The sequence below is a fragment of the Ixodes scapularis genome, unplaced genomic scaffold (assembly GCF_016920785.2).
Source record: "Ixodes scapularis isolate PalLabHiFi unplaced genomic scaffold, ASM1692078v2 PGA_scaffold0__279_contigs__length_252992795, whole genome shotgun sequence".
Classification (NCBI taxonomy): domain Eukaryota; kingdom Metazoa; phylum Arthropoda; class Arachnida; order Ixodida; family Ixodidae; genus Ixodes; species Ixodes scapularis.
Window position 1 is genome coordinate 42403626 of NW_024609835.1, and position 19521 is coordinate 42423146.

Below are 19521 nucleotides of genomic sequence, written 5' to 3' on the forward strand. Positions count from 1 at the left end.
TCAAGATCTATATTTTTTATTATCTACTTCCATACAGAGAGGAATTATATACAGTTTTGTACAGTACCTGGTGGAATTGTGACTCAAACTGTTTTCATAAGAAGTTCAATCTAAATACTATGTTTTGTGGATAGAAATCATAGAGCTTTTTTAGATATACTCAGATGTCTGGACTATACTAGTAAGTATAAATATTTACAGACAAAAATAATCACGTTTTCAGAATAAACTATGCACCCCTTTCCTTACCTGTTCAGTTCTTCCAAAAAGCAGTCAGAACGAAAGAATGCTTCAGTTGTGAATATTTGCTCAGTAAGAACAACAGGTGGTTTCACTGGCAGCTTGAACGTCATTAAATTAAATTAAAAATGCATTGCTCTTAAGAAAAAACATAACTGGCCAGCCAGTTTGTGCTAACAATTGTCAGCACTAATACATGCACATGCCACTCAGACTCGGAGATCTCTCAACAAACTGAGACAATCATAATACCACATCAAAATAAAGATCAAAATAAAATCGTGACTACTCGGAAATATAAACAATCTCACAATATACACACGATAGGTGAGGGTATCACAAAAGACCATGAAACTGTCCAGCGCTAACTTGATGGGTGGAAGAACGGCCACTACAAAGCATAAAGTGAAAGTCTGCTTGTTGCTGAACTCTGCTGCTGGACTTCACTAAAGAAGAAAGTCATAGTTCTGAATCTTGGGGGAAGACAATTGGAGCAATGAGAGCCAAAGTTCTGGTTTTGAGGCTCCCAGGAATCCAGGAGGTTAAAAATCACAGTTCTTGACAGAAACCACACATGCTCCCACAAGCCACCGGTAGTACCAGTGAGAGGAACGTCACTGACGTCCATCGCGCTAAGTCTTCTTTTTGGAGAGAGTGCTGTCGAGTCTGAAGTAGTTTGGTTTCGCTTCCGTCTTTGGCCTGTTGTACTCCAAGTGATCGTAAGCATCTGCGTCTGCATCTGCACAAAGGGCAAAGAATCATTGGTATTCGATCATGCTTAGTGATTACTGAATTATAAGACAGAATAACTTATATTCTGTTAGGAGGAGAATGCATGTTAAAAAAAGCGAGAGAACAAAAAGAAAGGGCTTCCATGCCAAATAACAGTTCAATGCCATCGCTAAAAAGAAGACTTCTGGATATTAAGGCAAATATCTGAAGGCCAAGTGCAGTAGCTGCACACTCATGACAATAACTTTCAAAAACATGAAAACTAGGGAATAAAAAAAGAGATGCATTTGATTGCAAAGCGAGCCCAGAAAGCAGGAAGTTAACACGGAGGTAGTCTCTGGCTATGTTTGCTTTCGAGTTAAAAACATTTAGAATAGGTTCAAGAGCCCAACAAGCAAGTACTTACCACGCATTGTACTGGTAGGCACAGTTGTGGTCAACGAAATCGCAGTGCTGGCATTACTGGTGTCACTCTTGTCTTTCACTTCATCGTAGAAAGGCTCCTTTTTATCAGCATAACACTTCAAATCCTCAATGCTCTGGTAGATATTTGGTTTGAAATCAAAATCCTTCAATGTAGGGTTCTCTTCATAGTCATTGGACACACCACAAGCCCCTAAAAAAACAAACAATATCAGCAAGTTGATTTTCAATAGCACTGCAAGTCACTATATCTATTGCAGAGTCATTGATCACTCATTATCAACTGTGATCCTTAAAAAGATACAATACAGAAAGAAGCCTAGTCATACTATGCATTTCCCCATTGTCATTTAATGCTGCAATGACAACAATGCTACCCAAAGTGTAACGAGACACCATCACATCACAAGCAGGCAAGGAATGTCAAGCTAGCACCAGTTACCTTTCAAGCTTTGCATGTCCTGATCATCTTCGCAGTATCCCAGCTTTGCCTTTTCAATGTTACTCTTGGTGCAGTTTAGGTCGTTATGAATCTGCTTGATGTTAGATGCTCCAGACGCATTGTTGAGTGCACCATCCAATTGAACAGCTTGGAAAGCATAGACAGGGTTGTCAAAGTGACGCCGATCTACAAACACCCATACAACAACACCAAGTGGTAAATCACTAAACCAAGGAGAACTGCGTGCAGACGTGCAGAAACAAGGAGAATGCTGAACCTGTTAAAGCGGCATGCACGAAAGCGCACAATCAGATAACATACCTGGAGACGGCCGGACGTCTGCTGTATACCTGCAAGATGAAATGTGTTGCGGGTAAGCGTAAGTGCACTTTCTCAAACCAGGCATGCTTTCAGAACTGCTTTGAGAAATCAGTTATGTTGGTGATGTAGTAAAGCAACGGGGCAATGAAATCCCACTCACGTCACATAGGCGAGTTCATTCTTGAGATGGCTGACCCTTCTTCTGTAGTAGAAGACGATACAGATGACAATCACGACCACAAGCAGTATGGCAACAATGGTTCCGGCAACGATGCCCGAATTTGACTTGGGCTCTTCCTCAATGTACATCACGCTTCTGTCGACCAGTCCTGTTGGGGGAAATGGAGGCAGAGATGAATGATAGAATCAATGCACTGTCTAGAGATCTGGCTGCAGAGATCCTAGCGAAGGGGTTCTACAATACTGCAAAAAAGATTTGTTTCAATGCAAATTAAGGGAAGATAAATATTTAGAGTTATATGAGGAAGCTTTCTGAGACCGTGGTTTGTAGATCTGTGAATGTTCTTTTGGTATTCATTAGCGCAGTGTCGCATTAGTTACTATTTAATGTCTTGCGCTACTTTTGTTGTCACTCCCCGACATACATTGTTTACATTTAAGGATGTTCCCAAATTCAGCATATTTATTTTAAAAAAAAAGAAGATATGTTCAAGCTGCTAAGAATAACTGCGCAGTGCGAGAAAGGTATCTTTTACATGCCCAAACATCCTGGTAGGACGTGCTACAGCACGAAATGACTTGCAAACGTAAGTGCTAAGATAGATAATTGACTAAAACAGAAAGCTCAAAAAACAAAAACTGTTTGCTGATATTAACCATGTTGAATTAACCCAAGACTGGGGTAGAGAAGAAACATCAAAACGTAGAAGGGACAGAAAATAGACAGGACGACGTCTCAAAACCTTAAAGCAGGCATGTAGCCAGGATTTTGATTTGGGTGGGGGGGGGGGGGGCCGCCTATGATAAAATGCTGCATGAGGCAGAGGGGGAAGAGGAAGCCCCAGCAAAATGAAAGATGTCGGGGGAGGGCAGACCCCATGGGCCCTCCCCTGGATACGTGACTGTCTCAAAGAGAAACTGACACCCCCCAAAAATATATTTTTGATGTTTTGCCAGGCATTTTAACATGGTGTCAGAAGACTATCCAATCAATAATTTGATACAGCATCATGTATATTTTTAATAAAGTAAAAAAACACAGCTGCTCGAGACCGAAAGTAAAACTGGACTGGACAGGTTCGGCTCACGTAAAGAGGCTTCGCCTCCTCGCCCTCGTATCCTTCCCGACCCGAGCGGCAGCAAAGGCCTTGATGACAGGCACCAGAGTGTGTTAGTGGCTGTCCGGACCCACAGGATGAGCAAACACTAGGCCTTCGTCCTAGTGTTTGCTCATCACAAAGGAAGAAGAAACATATAGAGGAAAATAGCATTGCCAGAAAACACACAGCTGTGCAAAATTTTTTTTTTTTTTAATCAACTTAAATGCAGTTTTTTAGAAGCCACAAAAAATAGGTATAATTTATTTTTCTATATTTAATATTGAGCGTGTGTTTTCGATGACCCCTGACTGATTATATTTGGTAGTTGTGTCTAAATCATAGAAAATGGCACGTGACCACCAAGAAGAGAGTGGGCGCAACTCAAACCGGCCAGTTCTCGATCAGTGGTTTTCAAGCGGAAAAGAAAACAAATTTTGAGCTGCAAATTTTGTTCTGGGTAGTTGGGCTCTCATGTGTCATGTACAAATAAAATCCTTGGCAAGCATAAATACCCTGTCAGTGTCCCCTTTATTGCCAAAAAATACCCAAGAAAAATAAAATGAAAAGATGGTCTTCACTGCCTTTGCATTTTAATGCGATAGTGTTTAGGAGCCCGTGTCGCAGAAAATCCGGCGTCAGTGGGACCAAAAAATCCCATAATGCAGTGCAAACAGCTAAGTGTGATGCCACGTACGATTCAAATACACTAATAAGCACACTGTAGCTTTTTAGTCATAAAAAAATAATGTGAAAACCCAGGAATCTGGGTTAACAGTCATGCCTCAATCTTATTTTTAAAAGATGACAAAACTTGTGTACTTACGGATGTTGCAGTACTCTCCAGTGAAACCGTAGCGACACACACAACCTGAGATGGGGCTACAGACAAAGTTCTCCTTGCAGTTGCAAGTCTGCATGCAGTGGTCTCCGTAGAATCCCTCTGCACAAACTGAAATGACAAGCAGTGAAAAACAACCCAACAACTGCATACTAAAATTTTACGGAGGTTTTCAGGTGCGAGTACTACTAGGCCGGGTGAATGAGCCAAATGCTCTTTAATTCTATCTGATTTCCAAAAATGCCTTCAAACCCTATTTTCTGGCTGCTAAACTGGAATACCAAATCACAGTCATGACTGTAAACGGCTCAATTTTGGCAAGGACCTAATTTTTGTAAGTTTCAAAACTTGAAGAATACTGGGAAAATAGATCACTATGAGAATATATGACCCTGTGGTAACAAATACATGGCATACCACCCACAACCACAAAATATTCTCGAAATCCACACCCTGTAAATCTCGCAAAATATTGAGCTTGCAAATATAAATTAATTAGTAGTAACTCAAGAGTCAGTGGTCTGCTTCCCTGCAGAATAATGAAGTACTCGCTTCAGAACCACTCAACTTAACATCAATGGGAAGCGATGGAATTTGTTGCGCATGTGTACAAATGAATGTCTAGAAGGCCCAGAAATGGGTGACTTAACTTTTTTCATACCATGGGGAAAAGTGGTGATTTTTTAGCGATGGACAAAACAAAAAATTGTACTTCAGGAATTGCTCAGCATATGGATAATTATGATACATCTAAGTGTAGCCACTAAGTTGCTCTTTGAAAGAAAAGAAAGTTTACGCTAATGTCTGAAAAAACGTCAAATTTAAATGTTGAACCTGGAATTTGTGCCAAAATTTGAACAAAAAGTATAATTATTAGAAACTACAGTCCAACGCCTGTATAACGAAGCATGTGGGACCGCGACAATTCTTCATTATACACGTCACTTCGTTATATCCGTCGCGCACTTTAATGACCCCAATAAAGCAGATAAGCAATGAAATAGACCGTTGTACTGGCTATTTCTTTGTAGAAGCGTTCATTGTAGCGGCGTTTGACTGTATATTAAATCGCACTATCATTAAAAGAAAAAAAATGTAAATACACGATGTGTGTGCCATACACACCACTAACACTTCCTTAAGTTAGAGAACTCCAAGTGATATTGTCTTTTTTTGGTCCGTTGGCAGGTGCGCCTCCATGGTGTCATGCCATTCAGATGTGCTGTTGCATGCTGAGGTGTATGCCCTCCAGAAAAAAAAGATATTTTTTTGTAGGAAACCTTGGTTTGTCATAGCACCGCTCTAGCTTCTCCTCTGCTGGTGTTTTTACAACTCTCAGCATAAATAAAACGTAAGCCCCGGCTCAGGATGGCCTAGAAAACTAGAATGACGCTCCCCCACAAGGACTTGTCGATACTCTGCACCTAGGAGATGAAATTTCGCTGTAGGAGCTCAGATCAAATTATCCTACATCATCTACAGTCTTCACTACTGCTGTCATACAAAAGACAAGCAGAGATTGAGGCTACCTTTGTAGCAGTCCTGAATGCTAGCAGGACGCCATGCTTGACAAGTGCCACTGTCGCGCACATTTGCTTCCGACAGCTTGCGGGAAAGCGCAAAACGAAATTGAAGTCCAAGATGCTGTTCAGTTATCCACGAGATGAAGCAACGCATTTCTGCGCACCAAATTCGAATTTTGGCGGCGCGTGGAAACCATTGATCAAGCGTGATTGATGGCCAGTGGGCGTGGTACAAAAAAAGGAAAGCGTAATAAGATCAAATAAAATAAAATATGGAGATATGCTACAAATTTCTGCACAATGGCTTTCCCTATCCCTTTCCAGGGATGGAACTGGGCGAACCAGCTTTGGAGCAATCTTGGGAGAGAAAAAAAACTAGTTTGGAGCAGGCTGGAAGCAGCAAATACGAGGTCTTGGAGCAAGTTGGGAGCAGCATACAAGTTTTAAGGATGTTAAAATAGAGGATAAATGTCACCTGGTTTTCAAAGCTCAAGGAAATATGGCGTGCAGATAACTCCATGTGAAGCCTAACGGTAGGTTTGAATTAATATTTTATTTAAAACATTTTTTTCATGAAATTAAATAAAATTACACAAAACATATTAAGCAAAACTGCACGACAGTGTGACACGTGAGGGAGCCGACTTGCAAAGAGGTAAATATAAACAAACTTCTATAAAAGTGTATTGGAGCCCTTTCATTGCTGTGTTTTGGGCTGGCTGCAATTGCGAGCCAGCACTGGCTGGACTGTAATTTTGCACATGTGGACTGTGATTTTTGTAAACAGTGGAAACGTCTATAGTCTCGCAAGTACAGCCAAGAGGGAGGCACGCCAACTTAAATACATATGAGTCAAGTGCAATAGGCTACAGTGTACTAGAATACGAGGTAGTTTTGGGATCGGAACGACTTGTGTGAGGCATGTGGCGTAGATTGCAATAGGTGTCGACGCCGGTGCATCGGCACTAGGGTCGGTAAGGTGGGTTGTGCACGTGCACTGTGTGCACATGGACATGTGGCGGCTCGTGCAGACTGCAGCGACTTCTATTGCCCTGTCAACTGCAGCGCCATAATTTTTGTCTACACGCACTGCCTCACAAGTTCCCATTGTCAAGTCACACCGGTCCAAACACTACCCCATATTCTAATACATCGTAATATGGCAGCTCTGTTTGCTCCACTGTTCGGATGAAGTGACTCCAGGACTCCAGAAAAGCGAAGAGCAACAGCAGCTATACTTCGTTTCAGCTTATGTCCAGACGCAGCCGGTGCTACAAGCGCCAGCATGTGGGCTTGAACAGTGCTTGCACTGCACGAGCGCACTTCTTGGCAAGGATGCTGAAAGCCCAAAGTTTGCGCTTGTAGCATCATCTGTGTGTGGACTTAGACGAAGCAGAGCAACAGCAAATGGCTTCAAAGGTCTGGTAGCAGAAGCATCGCAATGAGGGATGCTGTAACAACTGTTTTAAGCTGAAACAAGTACAGTTGAACCTCGATTTAACAAAGTCACCGGGGCCTGCTAATTACTTCGTTAAATCGGGACCTTCGTAAGATCGAGGAAGGGAGACCTCGCACATAGGCTACGCGGGGAATCCGAATTTGTTTGTTAAATCGGGAAATTTGTAAAATCGGGTTTCGTTAAATCGAGGTTCGACTGTATAACCATGGCAGCAACCTTCGGATACAAAGCTTCAAATTCGGATATGGACCCATTGGCGTTCCCTTTGGGCCGGAAGTTCCGATATCAATGTTGCCAACAGAAACTGTGAGACAGCTAATTTCGACGAGGCTAATATCAGTTTGGGCGCAGCTTGGTGCAATTTCGTTCTTATTTATACTTTTGTATCAATGTGGCGCATGAAAAGTCATTAGGTGCACAATGGCGCAATTTGCGCAGCTGTTCCATCCCTGTCTTTCCCAAATGGCCGAGTCCCACTAAAGCGACTAACAGAAACAACCGACAGGAACAAGCAGCAAGCACCCGAAGGTATATTTCGCAGGCTTGCAATCACTGGTGCTTACTTCACAAGCACTCAGAGACTTCAAGCCCCTCAAGGGGCTTGCAGTCCTTCGCGTGCATGCTGCATGTGCTTGCTGCTTTTTGGTGTCGGTTGTTTTTGATTGACGCTCTAGTGGGACCAGGGCGTAACAAGTGTCAACAGGAAGGAGACAGTCACGGAGCTGATTCCGTGGAGTCAAAGGCATAAAACATAAAAAATGGAAAACTGTCTTTTTTAAAGAAAAATGGAAACAAGGGTTCAAGGTGCTTTGACATCTCTCCCTCTCTCAGCAAAGTGTGAGTGTTTGCCTACTTCAAGCGCCTTAAGCATAAGCATAAGCAATACAATCAACATACACATTTCTGATTATTGAATTAACAGAATGGCCGAGTCATGAGTGGAGACTACATATTGCCCACGAATAAAGCACCTACTCTCTGTACAGCGGGAGCCCATCCATCCATGCTTGCACCGGCATTTGCCGTCGCTTGCACGGCACAGGCCCCCGTTCTGACAGGTGCACTTCTGGGTGCAGTTGAAGCCATAGGTTCCGTTAGTGCAGGCTGCAGTAATTCACAAAAGAAATGAACTGTGAGTTAGTACAGACACCTGATGCAATAGCTGGAAGCAACAACCATACCTGACTGGATATTTTATATAACTTGTTTTCTAGCCTAAAATGAAGCTGCAGCACAGTGTGTCCCTTCATACCCTCTTAAAAGGTTTGAATGGGAAGCCGACTTTGTTTATTTCTTCCGAAATTATTCCACTAATTTGTACCAAGGACATATCCAAGTTCATTCATTATACCTTGGCTCTTAGTGTTCATTTTGTCCCATGAAAAAAGTCAGAAATATCACAGTTCCAAAAAAATTTAACAGGTTTCCTTTTTGAGCTTTTGTTATGATGACTAATTACCGAGCCAGTGCATTGGCACACGCATGGGTGCTGAGAATTTCCAGATCTTGATACTAGTCAAGTCAATTACCAAAACCACAGTTATGCCATCACGTCTTACAAGCAACATATCCTTCCCCATGAAGATAGCGATAACTTTGTACATTGCATGCTGGACAAAATCAAATATAGGTTCATCGATGTCCTCACACATTCTTGACACATGGTGGCCATTGCTGTATGGAGGTTAAGACAGCTTGACTAGCTTGACTGCATTAAAATGATGATTAGTCTCACCGCTATATAGATAAAATTTAGCCAGTACAGTATTAGTGCTGCTGACCAAAAAATACACCAGTGACTGTGCGGCAATATAGCACCCATCCATGTCGAAACTAGCAGGAGTTGGGTGGGATTGAGGGCTGCCACTGTAGTTATCTGCGAGTTGATTTCTTCATACCTCTATCACTCCCCTGCAATAATGCCTCTGGGCACTGCAGGTTAAGCTAAATAAATAAGCTGTGTAAATAAACATGGAGAGTGGCCCAAATGTGGGCACTGCACACATTCCTGAAGAAAATGACTTACGAATGGTGCAGTTGTCGCCCTGCCACCCTGGCATGCAGAGGCAGGTTCCGGTGACAGAGTTGCACTCGCCACCGTTTTGACACTTGCATTTCTGGCTGCAGCTGTCACCCCACCTGTCGATGGGACACGCTGCAGGAAACGAGCACCATTGATTAGTCTCATGCTAATATTCGATATTCGCTTCAAGATGAACTGTGATATTCATATTTTTCGAAGTGTTGATTGCGGCAGGTTAGCCTCGTTGAGCACACTCCTTACCGAGCACGGGTGCACTGCAGAGAAGCAACACTTGCGGAAGCGAGCTCCGCGGGTGTTGCTTCTTTGTAGTGCACCGGTGCTCGGTAAGAAACACACTCAACAAGGTAAGCCGTAGCGATCAACGCTTGGAACAGTAAGAATATCGCAATTGTGTGCTTGGGAGAAAAGCACGCTTTAAAAGCGGGATGGTGCACGTGTGTGCATGATGTATTTAAAATGAAACAACAATTTTGTGAATGTTGGCATCTAGATTGCAGTAAAACTTTTAAAAATAAAACTGTGCCTGTTATGCAAGAGTATTTTAGGGAGAGATGCCCTGACAACCTGTGTTCATCATTCATAATCCTTCTTTTTCAAATTCAATATTGAAGAATTTTTGCATATAGCGAGATTTGTAAATCACCTCAATTAGGCATAGCATGGCATCTCTATAGGTTTAATTGTATGTCGAATCCAACATTTACTTGCCCTCGCAAGGCATCACTCTTTCAGAGGTCACAGTCAATAAATATTGCTAGATTAAAGATTAGTTCTTTTAGTAATTTTTAGTAGTAATTAGTAGCTTCACAAGTTTAGCTGGGTTTCCATTCCTGGTGAAACTGTAGTGAAAGGCTTGGAGAAACTATTCAATATTCAATTAGAAAATATTCGACCAAAACCACTAATCACTTTGAACTCCAAATTCCACTACATATTCGCGCATGACCACCATTGATTTGGCAACGAGAGGAAATTGGATCTTGACCAATTACCTTATTGCTGTGGGTAGCTCTAAATACTGTAATCTTTTCCGTTTCAGCAACACCATTTCATAACCAGGAGAATGAAGCTAAAAACCTTTGCGAATAACTTTAAAGGGATAAAGAAAGTATTCTTTGATTAGCCCTAGGTGTTTCAGAAGCAATAGAAAAGTGACAGTAAACTCTTCAACTCCTACATTAAAAGATGGTTATGTATGTGTTTAACGTTGAAGTAAAAAATGAAAGACGTTTACAGCTCCCTGTAATGCCGAATTGGAGTGCAGCTCTTAAGGAGGAGGAGGGGAGGGTACGGAAAGGAGGGTATGGCCCTCCTCTTCTCTCCTCCCCTCCCCCCCTCCTGCTCCCCTCCCATTTAGCGGAAAAATTTCCCCGCTAAAACCAGCGGAAAATATTCCCCGTTATATTTAGTGGGAAATTTTTCCGCTAATTTTATCGGGGAAATTTGTCTACTAGATTTAGCGGGGAAATTTTTCTGCTAAATTTAGAGGCAAATTTTTTCCGCTAAACTTAGCGGGGAATTTTTTCCGCTGAATTTAGTGGGGAATATTTCCTGCTAAATTTAGCGAGAGAATTTTTCCACTAAATTTAACGGGAAAATGTTTCTCTTACATCTAGCGGGGAATTTTTTCTGCTACATTTCGCGGAAAATATTCTCTTCTTCTCCCTCGTGACGTCACACGTGATGTCACGAGGGAGGCATTATGGGAAACGTCCCATAATGCAACGTGCGGTTATGCATATGGTGACGGCGACGACGCTCAAGCCGGAAACCGGCGCCTAAGAGCTGTGCTCTAAAAGAGGGTCTGATATGTAGGTCTTCACATATTTATCCCGTTAAAACAAAAAGCTTTTCCCAATAAAAGTGAGTTTATAGAACAAGGTGCATTAATCATGCATGTGTTAAAATCCTGAAATGATGTGTATAAGGGAAAACAACATCACAGGCATTTTTTCATAAGAATTGTGTTGGAATATACTGATCCTAGCATATATATAAAAGTAACATTCATGCATGCCGACATACGAATACATTTAAGCTAAAATAATGATCACCCAATGCCATTTACTTACATTCACTGCAGCTGAGACCCATGTAGCCAGACCTACAGCGGCACTTTCCTGTGATATGGTCACATGGGCCATCCGCATGCATGCAGTCAGTACACACTTCAGAACAATTTTGGCCAAAGTATCCGGCCGGACATGCTGCAACATAAAAAAAAAGAAAAGCTTCTGTAAGCAACAAGGTTCTTGCAATAAATGTATGATATACAGTAATGTCCCAGCAAAAAGATTGAACAAATCAATTGAGTGTCAATTTATGGCCACATTTCAATGGCTTTAAAATAATTGTCAATTACTTGTGTCCGTTCCTTGGAAGAATAATTTGTTTTATCAAACAAGTGAAACAATGTAGGCCACTTTCCTCATCAAATTTTTTAGGATCACTGTGATGCTCAGGTCTCTTAAAAATCTGATAACCAGATAGAACTCCTGCCAAATGTTAACATGGCATCAAAATTTACCAAGTTGCTTCACAAACATCACTTCAATGTCAATTAGAAATACTTATCAGCAAAAGCATGCTTGTAGCAACCAAGACTCAGGGGTTACACACATCAGAACAAACAAACCAGCAGACCTGTGCTGATGTGCACGAGCACACTTACGCTGATTGCAGTCCTTGCCCATCCATCCCCTTTCGCAAATGCAGACTCCCGTTTCTGGGTCACAGGAGGAATTGTTCTTGCAGTCGCAGGTGTTTTCACATGAGGAACCCCACTGACCTCGCTGACACTGACTATCACACGACACACCTAGAGAAAGGAAAGGTAAGATATGTACTCTTTATCAAATATGTACTCTTCATCAAATTCATGGAATGTGACCACAGGTGCGCATCACTGACCTTTAAACCCAGGTGCACAGATGCAGCTTCCAGAGACATGGTCACATCCAAGTGAGTGTTCCCAGTCGCACTTGCATTTTTTCTCGCACTGAGTTCCAAATCTTCCATGCTGTTGAATAAAATGCAAGAATAAAAAACAAAAAAGCAAAAAAGAAATTGCAGCACTAGCACTTTGCTTCTTTGGAAGACTCAAGGTTCTTGCCCTGTCAAAATGTGAAGCGAACCAATTAAGGTACTTACATCGCACTTGGATTCACAGAGTTTGCCCATGAACCCGGGCGGGCAGGTGCAATCGCCACTGACAGGATCGCACCCGGCCCCATTCCTACATTTGCACTTTATCTGGCAACCGGGCCCATAGAGACCAACCGGGCAAAGTTCATCGCAACGGGACTTGGAAAAGCCTACAAGAAAGCACATATAATCAGGGCATCATCAACAATAATGGACACTTATGAACATGGTTAAGGGGAAACATTGGTATTGGAGCTTTTCCCCTTATTTTTATACCTAATCCCAAAAAACTGCACAAGCTTGTTAATTTTTTGTGTCGGTATAAAATATCTGGTCATTTTTTCAGTCAAGTAATTTGTGCTCAAGGTAACTTACCCTTCTTTGGGTGAAGACGAAAAAAAAACAAAAAAACTGCCCAACGAAAATAATATGTTGCCTATGTGGCTAGATACAGTGTGAAAAATACAATGTTGGAAGCATTTATCAGACCAAACTATTATTAATGACTTTACAACAAATCGAAGTTCAGGGTCCAATATGTGGCTACCAAGCAATAAGACAATATTAAAGTTGAACAGTTTTCTAGATCCATATTCAAGAATTCGCTCCCAACATTGCATTCCTTGTGCATTGATCTACATGCTGCAAAGGTAATATTTTTATCTCCCCTAGGTGCTGAGATATCCCTCCTGAAAATATGCAACACGTCTGAAATTTGTGTTTTCGGTAAGGTGAAGCTTTAGTGTCAGCCCAATGCAATTTTAGCCTGCATAAATATTATAAACAAATATTATGGCTCAAATATGGACCTACAATATAAGGAACTTGACAGATCAAAAGAAAAATAGCCCTAAATTTCAAAATCACCATTCCGATAAAAAAAAATTTTTCAGGGATTGTTTTAGCACACCAAATACCTGTGTCTCCCCTGAAGTGAAGATGTAACAAAAAGACCCAGAAACAACTGAACCATGAAGGTGTCGAAACTTTACAAGAGGGAACACTTTTGTTGCTTGAAGTTACAAATGTTACACTCTGATTTCATGCTGTACACTGGATGTACTGTTAGCCCAAACAAGCTATCCTAAATTTTCCACGATTTTTTTGCTTGGGACTAGACTGCTGCCACTAAGACATATTACGGCGTAGAAAGTCCGCCTTCGGGGCACTAACATTAGGCAATAAAGACCAATGCCTGGCAATGATCAATCTGAAAAAAATTTAAAATAGTGCACTGCCTTGCATTAACAGTGTCAAGCAGCGTACACTTAGAAAAATACTGACTCTACACACAGATATACGCCACGAAACATTAGTATGTTTTTTTTCTTCTAATTTCAAACCTGACTATACTCTATCTCAAGAGTTATGTGCAGCATTGTAGGAGAAAGTCACAGATTATTGTATCATAAAAAAAAAAGAAAAACACCTTTTTGTGTGAATTTCGGGGGACAAGATAATGCTGCTTTTAGTTAGAGATGCCACAAAACGCAGACTTTCTGATGTGTGCAATCCAGGCAATTACAAATTTTTGGAGGGCGAAGCTTGACGTCCTTAGAAGTGATTCTGGAATATTCTTCTATTGCGGGTCGGCGTGCCTAAATAGTAGCACGTTTCAAAATTGCTCTCAAGTCAAAATCTGTCTCACGACAAAAAAATTGCACTGGAAAAACCCTTTTTACGGGAAACTTCATTTTGTGACATACATGTAATGTATGTCACAAGTTTTTTTGGAAGTTCAGTGCCCTTTTAAGTGGTCCAAAAATTATCAAGTTATTTTTGGTGCCATGGTTGGAACAATTTAGTTTAGAATAATTTATAGTAACAATTATGTATCAATGACACTACACAAAACAGTGATGAATAAACAGCACTACATAGTAATAAAGAGTGCCACCCACCAGGAGGACAGCTGCAGTACCCATTCACGTGGGAGCAGACTCCTCCATTTTCACAGCTGCAGTTCTGGGTGCAATTGGTGCCAAACCGTCCAACAGGGCACTTCTCCTTGCAGCTGCAAAAGGGGAAAACAAAACAAAGGGTTATAAAAGACAAGAACACTAAAAAAAAAAACATACTATAATCTTATTTTCTTTTACGGAATCTTATGTCTGATGTGAATTTAAACATACTTTGCACATTCTCCATCACCGGCAGGGCAGTGTCTGACTCCCGCTTAACGTTGTACGTGGCATTAAGAAGCAACAGATGCAGATCCTTAGTTCTAAAAAGTGGCTTGGGTTGAGTACGCACCCATATACCCTAGGTAGATTGCAGAGCTTGGTGCTCGCACAGGGTGCACTGCTTCACAGAACGTGTTAATGAGATTGCAGAGATATTTGCTGTTACACCGAGTAGTAGTTTTTAAATAGGTGCGCAGAAAGAAAATTTTCATGTAGAGAGCGTAACGATGCATACTTGGGACCAACATATCCGGGCTCACAGATGCACATTCCATCGACTGGATCGCAGGTTCCGTCGTTTTCGCAGCTGCACGTCAAAGCGCAGTCCGGGCCATACAGCAGCGGTGGACAGGGCCGGACACAGGTCTCTCCATTCCAGCCGGGCTTGCACTTGCACGTGCCAGTCCAGGGGTGACACCTGGAAATCGAAGAACAGGTCAGAGGGGAAATCTTTGCCCGTGCATATGGCAGGTGACTCAAGAGCACTTACAGAAGTGTGTTTTCCTTGCTACATTGGCAGACCTGGTCACACTCTGGACCATAATAGTCGTCCGTGCAGGCTGAAACCAAAGAGAAAATGGTTGTTCTGAGCTCACAAATTGTCTCTGAAAGCAAACAGACAAGCATGGCATGCTGCCCAAAGAAAAGTACAAGGTAAAAACTGGGGCCTGTTTAATTCCAACTTTTTTCAGCTTCATATGATTTTGGCAAGATTAATCTGAATGTGTTCAAACTAGAAGAAAACATTAGCTCACCTCTTGTCTCACATCGAGGTCCTGTAAAGCCAGGAAGGCAGATGCACTGTCCATTCGAAACGTTGCAGCTTGCACCGTTGTCACAGTCACATTTCTGTAATAGGGTGTTTCAAGGCATTTGTTGCAACAGACTGAACATACAAGTATTCCTGAGTCACTGCCGTAGCGTTAAGAAAGACCGGGTCTCAGCTGATATTCAAAGCAATCAAGCGTATATAGTAGATGGTGTGGTATCTCCTGACAGCCACAACTGAATCCGTTGCTGCTGGGCAAATACCGACGAGGCTACCTCAATTCTTCAAATGAGAGATTTTTATTCTTGAAAAAATTAAAATATACTGGGAGCTCTCACAGCGCAAGCATTGTGAGCAATGAACTTAACTATGGCATCTGGAGAAAACCAAGTACAGTCAATGTAACATAACTCAAATTAGTAATCACTTTTTCAGCACTAGCCAGGTAAACTGTGCTCATGGGTTACACAAAGGACCAGCTAATTGCAGCCAATTCCTAAAACAAAAAGGACCTTGACCCACCAGAATGACAAGTACTGAATACTTCTAGCAGACATTTCAGATGGATAGACTGCTTAGATAGGATGGATAAAAAATTCCCCATCAGCATTATCTGCTTTCTTTATGTTCCTCAACAAAAGGAAACAGGTGCAATTGGCTGGAGCAATGTTTTTGATAAGGTATCACCATAACAACCCTGAAACAGCCGTCAACATTATGCTAAGGAACTTGCTTCCTCAGTGACACCCTGAAAAAATCCAAGAGCCCGTTTTATAAAATACCAATTGCAGGTTCTCAGGCCTCTTGACTTCTGGTAATGTTTACCATATGCTTGTCAGGTGAAATCTCTGCATTATAAGTGAGGACTAAAAGAGCAAGATCACCTTGCTGCAGTTCAGGCCGTAAGTTCCGACTGGACACTCATCCTGGCAGCGCTCTCCGACGTAGCCCGGGCTGCAGATGCACGTGCCAGTCAGGTGGTCACAGAGGGCGCCATTGTAGCATCGGCAGCGTTGGCTGCAGTTGGTTCCGTAGAAGCCAGCGGGGCATGGATTTGCACAAACAGCACCCTGAGAGACAGATACCAATGAGTCAGTGAGTCAGTAACTATGCGATTACCACGTGAAGCTTCCAATTTTCTAAATCCAGAGAAATAAATGATTTTTGAACAGAAATGCAGGGTCAACTTAAGCAGGTGAGTTCTAGAGCGACTCACACGTTCCCCTCACCAATCATTTCTTAACATTTAGCAAATCCTGGTGCGTAAAGTGTGTGCAACCAAATGCGCGCAACTAGTCTTCCGAGAGAATATTATGCTTCCCCAATAAAGCCGGAAGAATTCGCCCAAGCTCCTCACACATGTTGTTTCTTCCTTTGAGAAAAGGCTGTACTGGCCAACAATATGTAGAGCCCAATGCACCAAAAGCAAACAAGGAGAGGTTGTACATTAACATGTTGCAGTGCGCACTTACGGTCCATCCCTCAGGGCAGAAGCAGTTGCCATTAATGGGATTGCAGGTCCCACCGTTCTGGCAACCACACTTGCTCGAGCACTGGTCACCGTGAGTGCCTTTTGGACAGAGCTCGTGGCACCTGAAATAAGACAGTGTAACACCAAGTTAAGTTCATTAAAAATTACCAACTTGCCTTCATAAAAAAAAAAAAAAGGAAAAAAGTAATGCTACACAGAAACTTAGCTGTCCTTTATCTGTCTCTAAAATCCAGATGTTACAATTATTTCGTGATTCAGTGGGAAGATTAGTTGAAACATCGTAAGGATATTAGTGAAATCACACCTCCTTTGAACTAATCTCGATCACGGAACTGCTCTGCTGGTGCTGAGTAGACTCCATAGCCTAGCACAGTCAAGTTTGCCACCTAAGGGGGAGTTCTGGTCTTGAAAGTGTTTTTACAGTGGAACTGTTAAGGGCTAGTTTCCCCAGTTTCATGTCCGTGAACAAATAAATCTTGACACAACTCTCTGGACAGCTACCGCCGCCTATGAGCGACAGTGGCAACCAGACATCCGGCTTGCCGGTTGTCTGGTTGCCGCTGTTGCTCATATGGCGGCACATAGTACCAGCCCCGCTGCTCTTCCTTCTTCATTAGATTGGAAAGGCTGAAAGTTTTTTAGGGGCGAAGCTCGTTAGGGTCTAGCCTTGTCCGTCCGGCGTCCGTGCTTACATCGATTGCCATCCCATCTGTCTTCTTAGAAAAAGAAAAAATGTTTGCGCAGTCGACAGGATTCAAACCTGTGCGGGGAGACCCTAATGGATTTCTAGTCTATCGCCTTAACCACTCTGCCACGACTGCAGGACCAGTAGGGGGCTCTGAAATGTGGTAGTAACTCAAGAGCTGGGGATGTCATGGATGAAACGTTGCATGTAGCCGCTCGACGTCTATACAGGAGAGGGCTCTGCTGTCAAATGCGTATATAATCGCAATAAACTTTGCATGCATTGGCTCAACGTTCATAGACGAGAGGGCGCTGCGGTCAAATGCTCAAATGCAAATATAACTACGTTCCATGCCACACATTCTCTTTCTGACATGAATGAAAACGAACGTCATCAGCACCACCAGAGCTTCGCCCCAATCAACATCATTCACCACATGGAGATGCGGTCATTTTTTGCTTAGCTTTTGGCTAAACCCAATGAAACTGCACACGCTCAGTTCTTTGTGCTTATTTCATGTATCCAGTCATAATTTTCATCAATACATTAATCCTCAAGATAAAGAAAAGTTGCCCACCTCAAGAGAGCACGAAATTGTGTCCGACACATGGCTAGATACAACTACCATAAAATACCGAGGGAGCGCCCACCCCACTTTCACTGAAAACCAGGTTAATCTAGACGTGGGTGCTTGTCACAGAATTCGACTATTTTTTTTTAAATGTTTTGTTAAAGTTTTTGCGAGGGAGCGCATCCAGCCGTCCAACGCTCCCTTGCCCCGCGCGTTGAGCGGCAGGGTTCGGGCCCCGTCCACTTTTTGTTTTATGGCCTCTGGCCCCCTCGTCGGTTGAGCGGGAGAGTTCGGGTCTCGCCCGCTTCCTGTTTTATGGCTCCTTGGCCCTTCCTCGTCCCGAAGACGTTTCTCGCGGGGTTGTTAGTTGGAGGCGATGGGCGGACTCGCTTCCCGGAATGTTGGGGATAGCTTCCAGATGTCCAAGTGAGGGTGCGCTTTATGGTTCGCTGGGGGTAGGCTCACTGCGGGGCTTGCCAGTGTGACGTGTGTTTTTTTTATGTATTTTTGTTGTTGCCACAGCAGAGAAACAATTATTTTTTTGGGCAAGGGAGAGTAGTGTCTGCCGCTTGAATTTGGGAAAGTGAGGACCTCGGCTTGATTCCGAGCCGAGTCAAGGCAGTGTATGCGAAGACTAGACCGGTGGGTGGACACGACGCGAAAGTTGGGAGCGACAGCGGGTGCGGCGGAAGGGGGAACGCGGGAAGAGCTCGGAGCGGCTCTGCAGGTCCCCCCAAGTGTGTGTGCTCGTGGGTGAGTGTGGTGCCGAGGAGCATCTCACCGAGCATCCAAGCACGCACAGACTTCCCCGTTTCGACCAGCGCCGCAACGGGCCCGCGTCACCCACACCACTCTCCGGACCCAGGTTCGCTCACTCACTTTAGTAGAATTGTATAGCATTTAGAGTCATTATTGTGTTATACATTTTTTTTTGTTTGTTTGTTCTTGTGTACTGTCCAGTGTGGACAAAGCCTTTAAACCGCTGCTCTGCCGGTTATTTTTTTTTGTTTTGTTTTGTGAGTAGTGCCTGTGCGCTAAGAAAAGCGGTGTGATTTTTTTGTTTTTTTACTTGAATTTCACTATGTGTAAAAGCGCTGCGCGCGAGAAGGGCAGAGTTAGCGTGTGATTATTATTTTTGTTTGCGTTTGGTGTATGCATTGAGTCTTGAACGGGATTCAAGTAAATCCTTCGTTATTTTCACGCAACGTCTCCGTCTCGTTCCTCGCCCCTCACAGTGAGTCCGTCCACCAGGGCGTGGACCTATCATCCGGTCAGCGGTCCTAACAAAATTATAAATTTTGTTTGCATGGGGATCATTTGGATCTTTTATTGTTAATTTTCTGAACCTGTGACAGTGCTTGTCCGGTCAAATCGA

At 42.8% G+C, this 19521-nt stretch overlaps 1 protein-coding gene across 3 annotated transcripts in view; it reads right to left on the reverse strand.

The window, feature by feature from the left end:
• Positions 1 to 19521, reverse strand: part of LOC8033158 (protein draper) — an 85184-nt gene continuing 65663 nt past the window's right edge. For 2 of the 3 annotated variants that reach the window (XM_042286088.1, XM_042286078.1), the window contains exons 9-26: positions 16871 to 16991; positions 16283 to 16468; positions 15385 to 15478; positions 15120 to 15189; positions 14865 to 15047; positions 14348 to 14460; positions 12453 to 12616; positions 12213 to 12321; positions 11974 to 12120; positions 11375 to 11509; positions 9285 to 9413; positions 8234 to 8362; positions 4262 to 4387; positions 2319 to 2487; positions 2159 to 2187; positions 1838 to 2023; positions 1379 to 1588; positions 1 to 979 (exon numbers count right to left, since the gene is read on the reverse strand). In XM_042286088.1, the coding sequence (XP_042142022.1) occupies positions 873 to 979; positions 1379 to 1588; positions 1838 to 2023; positions 2159 to 2187; positions 2319 to 2487; positions 4262 to 4387; positions 8234 to 8362; positions 9285 to 9413; positions 11375 to 11509; positions 11974 to 12120; positions 12213 to 12321; positions 12453 to 12616; positions 14348 to 14460; positions 14865 to 15047; positions 15120 to 15189; positions 15385 to 15478; positions 16283 to 16468; positions 16871 to 16991 (2407 nt within the window). In that variant the 3' untranslated portion in view covers positions 1 to 872. The remainder of the gene's footprint in view (positions 980 to 1378; positions 1589 to 1837; positions 2024 to 2158; positions 2188 to 2318; positions 2488 to 4261; positions 4388 to 8233; positions 8363 to 9284; positions 9414 to 11374; positions 11510 to 11973; positions 12121 to 12212; positions 12322 to 12452; positions 12617 to 14347; positions 14461 to 14864; positions 15048 to 15119; positions 15190 to 15384; positions 15479 to 16282; positions 16469 to 16870; positions 16992 to 19521) is intronic. The other variant, XM_040221007.2, reaches the window with a different exon arrangement.